This window comes from Triticum aestivum, chromosome 2B, assembly GCF_018294505.1.
Source record: "Triticum aestivum cultivar Chinese Spring chromosome 2B, IWGSC CS RefSeq v2.1, whole genome shotgun sequence".
Taxonomy (NCBI): Eukaryota; Viridiplantae; Streptophyta; class Magnoliopsida; order Poales; family Poaceae; genus Triticum; species Triticum aestivum.
Window position 1 is genome coordinate 253,063,489 of NC_057798.1, and position 5,329 is coordinate 253,068,817.

Sequence of the window (5,329 nt, forward strand, 5' to 3'; positions counted from 1 at the left end):
GGCAAACGGAGAGGGTCAACCAGTGCCTGGAAACTTACTTGCGTTGCTTCACACACACATGACCGAAGCGCTGGAGCTATTGGATCCCATTAGCACAATTTTGGTACAACTTCTCTTACCACTCTGCAATACGCATGTTACCTTTCAAAGCTCTCTTTGGCCAGGAACCACGCCATTGGGGAATCACATCAGCCTCAACATGCACGATGCCGTCGCTGCAAAGCTGGTTGGAGGAGAGAACAATCATTCAGGACATGCTACAGCAACACTTAAACCGAGCGCGTCAATGCATGAAGACGCAGGCGGACAAGAAAAGACCCTGGAGGCAATTCGAGGTAGGGGACGAAGTTTACCTCAAGCTGCAACCCTGCATCCAAGCATCTGTCGCCCCGCGGGCGAACCCCAAGCTCTCCTTCAAGTACTTTGGGCCGTTCCCAATCATCGCAAAGATCAATGAGGTCGCCTACAAGCTGCAACTGCCGCCTGAAGCTGTTGTACATCCAGTCTTCCACGTCTCTTTGCTTCGGCGCGCTATGTCCAGGACTGAAGCTTCAACACTTCTGCCAGTGGATCAGGACGCGAAGGCCATTCCGGTGGAGATCCTTCAAACGCGCTGGCGCACGACGGAGGGGACAATGATCGAGCAAGTCCAAGTGCGATGGTCGCCGGGCTTTGCGGTGGGCATCACCTGGGAGGACAAGGCCACGCTCTTCGACCGGTTCCCGCAAGCGGAGGCTTGGGGGCAAGCCTCAACACAAGAAGGGGGGGGGGGAGATGTCAGCGCCCCTGACATGCCGGCTCCACCAGCCACCAACGATGGGTCAAGCACAGGCCGGCCTATCCGTCAGGCCAAGCCCAACAGAAGGGTGGCTGGGCCGGAATGGGTCCGGTAGGCCCAGCTGGGCGCTGCTACATAAGCCACTCACTCTGCTTGAGAGAACTCCATCCAGAGGATCAAGGCGAACCCGGCGGCTACCTACTTTCCTCTGTCCCGAACCCTAGTTCTTCCTCTCCATTTCTGTAACTGAATCAAGTTGTATCCAGATAATTGCTACTGATTAATAGACCTTCAAGTAGAACCTATCAGCGGGGGAGTACCGCCAGCCACGGGCAGCGGTGGCTGGTGGTCGTGGGGTGGTTGGAGAAGGAGATGAACATGACGTCAGAAGGCTACAGAAGGCCAGGTGGCCGTTTGTATTGCATAGGACGGTTTGAAACAAATCAATTGATCCAAATTATTGTTTTAGTGGACTTACTCTATAGCTAGTCCCTTTTCTACTACCCATAGTGGTACAAGTGCGCGCATGCATGGATAGACTGGTGAGGAAGGCCACCAGCTCGAGCAAAACAGATACAAAATTGGTCTACATGCTCTACACTACTCCATGAAACGTGTAGCCGGCCAGTAGAGCAGGGGAACATCCGGAACAAGATATTTCTTTGAACCTTACATGGATGCACCAACGGAAGAAGGGGTAGCAATGCAGTCCCTCAAGGCATGCTTAATTAATCGGCGACTTACTTGACCTGTGTAGAGCGTGCATGTACGGCCATATGGAAGTACGCTTAATAGGTCGTTGTACTACCTGAAATGTGTGGGTTTTTTCCACACGAATTGACAAAACATTATGGGGAGTAGCAGCAACGGGGGTGTGCCTTCCCTCGGGCAAAACATCCGATTTCAGGCCTCCTCTTCAAGTTGCTGCAACTTGCGCACCCACAGTCCACACACATGGGGAAATGACAAACTATCGGTCGTACTTTGCTATCGGTTCGTCGCCGAAGTCACGCATATCGTTTATTTGCCAAAGAAAACGGACGCCAAGCCTCAAATCCCTATGCATGGCGCTGGCTATAAATTCACGCTCTTCCTTTTGCTTGTTCCCCATCCTTCGCCTCCCCATTCTCTGCCCTCTCCACAATCCACGTTAGCAAAGCATGGCGCTCACTCGCCTGAGTCGCCTCCTCCTCCTCCTCCTCTGCGCCGCATTGCCAATGCTCTTCTTCACGTGCGCAGGTAATAAGCGTGACGTAGTACATATAAATTAGTAAGTTCCGGCGGGGGCATCGGTTTTGAGGATTCCCGGTTTTGATGTACTCTACATTGCAGAAGCGGGCGAGGTGGGCGTGAGCTACGGAAGGATCGGGAACAACCTGATGGACCCAGCGTCGGTGGTTCAGCTGCTGAAGAGCAACGGCATCACGATGGTGAGGGTGTACGACACCGACTCCACGGTGCTCACCGCAATGAAGAACACCGGCATCAAGTTGGTGGTGGCGGTGCCCAACGAGAACGTCGCCCTTGCGGCCGCGGATCCCAACTGGGCCGTGCAGTGGGCTAAGAACAATCTGATGCCCTACTACCCCGCCACGGATATCCGCGGAGTAACGGTAGGGAATGAGGTCTTCAACCAGGCCAAGGGACTTACGTCGCAGCTCCTCCCGGCCATGAGGAACGTGCAGGCGGCGCTGGCTGGCCTGGGCCTCGCCGACGCCGTGAAGGTCACCACGCCGATCGCGTTCAACGCGCTCAAGAAATCGTTCCCGCCATCCAAGAGCCTGTTCCAGGACGACATCGCCCAGTCGGTGATGAGTCCCATGATCGACTTCTTGGAGCAGACGGGCTCCTACCTCATGGCCAACATCTACCCGTACTACACGTACACGTCCCAATCAGACACAATCAACCTCAACTACGCGACCTTCCGCCCGAACGACGGCGTCGTCGACGATGGGACCGGCGTCAGGTATGACAACCTGTTTGACGCCCAGCTCGACGCCGTGTACTACGCGATAGACAATCTACGGGCCTCCTCCACCAAGCGCACCGTGGAGACCTTGCTCAGGGGAGCGCACCGCCGACATGTGCCCGTGGTAACAGGGGAATCCGGGTGGTGCTCCTACTGCCCACAGGCGGTGGGGGCCAGCAAGGAAAACGCCCAAGCGTACAACGCTAACCTCGTCAAGCACGTGCAATCTGGCGGCGCCAGCACCACGTACAGCTCGCTCGCCGTCGGCGCTGCCGCCGCCGACATCTCCGTGTACATCTTCGCCCTTTTCAACGAGAACGACAAGCCCGCCGACGAGCAGAACTTCGGCCTGTTCTACCCGAGCGGGCAGCCGGTGTATGCGGTCGACTTCAGGGCCGGCGGCAGCCCCAGCCCCGGTCCAACCAAATCCAGCTGGTGCGTGGCGAACGCGGCCGTCGGGGACGCGCGCCTGCAGGCGGCGCTGGACTACGCGTGCGGCAACGGGGCCGACTGCGGTGCCATCCAGCCGGGAAAGCCGTGCTACGAGCCCAACACCAAGGTTGCGCACGCGTCCTACGCCTTCAACGACTACTACCAGCGCAAGGGCCGCGCCAGTGGGACGTGCGACTTCAGCGGCGCTGCTTCTATCGTCTACCAGCAACCTGCCGGTGAGTTTCGCGCTAAGCTCGTCATCGTTGAACATGTTAGTATTTCAGAGTTGAGATTGCTTCACAGTAGAAATGTCTGAAGGCATTTGCGACCCGAAGACGGCAGGCAGCTGGTGCGTAGCCAATGCGGCGGTCGGGGACACACGACTCCAGACGGCACTAGACTACGCGTGTGGCCACGGCGCAGACTGCAGTGCTATCCAGCGCGGCGCGCGTTGCTTCGATCCCGACACCAAGGTCGCGCACGCGTCCTACGCCTTCAACGACTACTACCAGCACAACGGCCGCTCTGCCAATTCCTGCAACTTTAACGGCGCTGGTTCCATCGTCTACCAGCAACCAAGTTAGTATTACTTTTTTCTCAGAGAAGATGTCTAGGAGTAGAGACGGGTGATCTTATTTGTGTTTCTTCTTTTCCTTTACAGAGATAGGCAACTGCGTGCTACCGTCAACAGGCTGAACTGGAGAAATGCCAGCTCCGTTTAAGAGACTTAACAACAAACCCATGTAATGATGTAATCATCCTTATCGGCGCAAAATAATGTACTAATCTGAACGTGCAATAAATCCTTGTGGGGTAAAAGAATCTCACAAAAAAAATCTTAATCGTTTTTTAAGGAAAAGTGGAGCCCTTTTTTTCAAAAACATCAACCACGTCATTTACTACCTACAAAAAATAAACATGTCCTCTACTAATCAACTAGATCATTGAAGGCACGCATTGTCGCGCCAGTCTATTTACCTAATAGAATGATAGGAGTATATGCGGCTGTTTATTAGACAATAAAATAAAGTTCTAGTACATTGACCCAAGAGAACTACTGTGGAGGCATGGTCCAAGATGCCATGCTTATTATGCCGGTGAGTAATGTTCATAGATTCGTAACAAAGGAATAAAATACAGAGGTGGGTTTTATCTTCGATCGAACGGCCTTGAAAGTTGTTAAATTTGGGTCTAAGTATGTGGTCCTTAAACAGCGATGATTGCTACTTAAATGCTTTACAAATGTTCCGATGGAGAGAATGAAAGAATGAAGATAAACAATGCTATTCCCTCCGTCTAGGTGATTGTGCATCGCAACCAAGGTGGAGGGAAAAAACGAGAGAATTTAATGTTTATTTGTTAATTAATAGCATTGCATGCAATAAACTGGCCACTGCATATCGTGTTTGATAGTCTCAAGTCATTGAAAGCATACACGCTCCACATCTCTTATTGATTGATTTCTTAATTTATTTCAAAAAACAATAAACGAGATAAGAGTTAATGCACCGCGCCTAAGTGTTTTGGGATTATTTGGTTTTCGTAAGATGACTTATACACCTAGATGGATGGAGTAGTAAATTATTTTCGATTACTCGACAATTAAGATATTAACCAAAGTGTAACTTTTGAAAAATCAAGCAAGTCGTTAAACAATTCATGAAGCTAAGGCTGGTCATAGTGGGGAGTATCATATTTTGGTATCACAATGGACTTTATTTATTGCCATGCGTGACACATAGTATTAGCACATTATTTAATATGATACGGTATCATGATATGATATGATACCCAACCATCTCTTTCTTCATTTAATTCTATGTCTCTCATCAAAATTTCCTAGTTGGCATGTATGATACTACCTATGATACTCTCATTATGAGCAGCCTAAGTAGACCCATATTGATTTAAAATCATAAGAGAATGCAATAAAAAAAATTCTAGTATTATGCACAAGAAGAAGCAGTTGACTTATTGCGAGCATTTTAGCATGATCAAACTCATAGGCGGAGATGATCCAAATAGCATGTATGGTAGCTGTAGCATCGGCTCATGAATGTGACAATTATTGCATACTTCGTGTATCAAAGGATTAGGCCCTTCCCTGTGCTCCACCGTGGACAGGTGCTAAGCATGTCACATAAGCA

General features: G+C 51.0%; 1 protein-coding gene across 1 annotated transcript; it reads left to right on the top strand.

Annotated features, from left to right (window-relative positions):
* Positions 1-1,816: 1,816 nt before the first annotated feature.
* Positions 1,817-4,035, top strand: LOC123044624 (glucan endo-1,3-beta-glucosidase 3). The gene is made up of 4 exons (XM_044467425.1): positions 1,817-2,017; positions 2,111-3,418; positions 3,501-3,761; positions 3,844-4,035. The coding sequence occupies exons 1-4, from the start codon at positions 1,939-1,941 to the stop codon at positions 3,876-3,878; spliced, it is 1,683 nt and encodes a 560-aa protein (XP_044323360.1). The 5' UTR covers positions 1,817-1,938; the 3' UTR covers positions 3,879-4,035.
* Positions 4,036-5,329: the final 1,294 nt, after the last annotated feature.

Coding starts and splice junctions, on each gene's coding strand:
- LOC123044624 (XM_044467425.1), top strand. CDS start 1,939: ATGGCGCTCACTCGCCTGAGTCGCCTCCTCCTCCTCCTCCTCTGCGCC. Junction 3,419..3,500: donor CGTCTACCAGCAACCTGCCG/GTGAGTTTCGCG, acceptor AAATGTCTGAAG/GCATTTGCGACCCGAAGACG. Junction 3,762..3,843: donor CATCGTCTACCAGCAACCAA/GTTAGTATTACT, acceptor TTTCCTTTACAG/AGATAGGCAACTGCGTGCTA.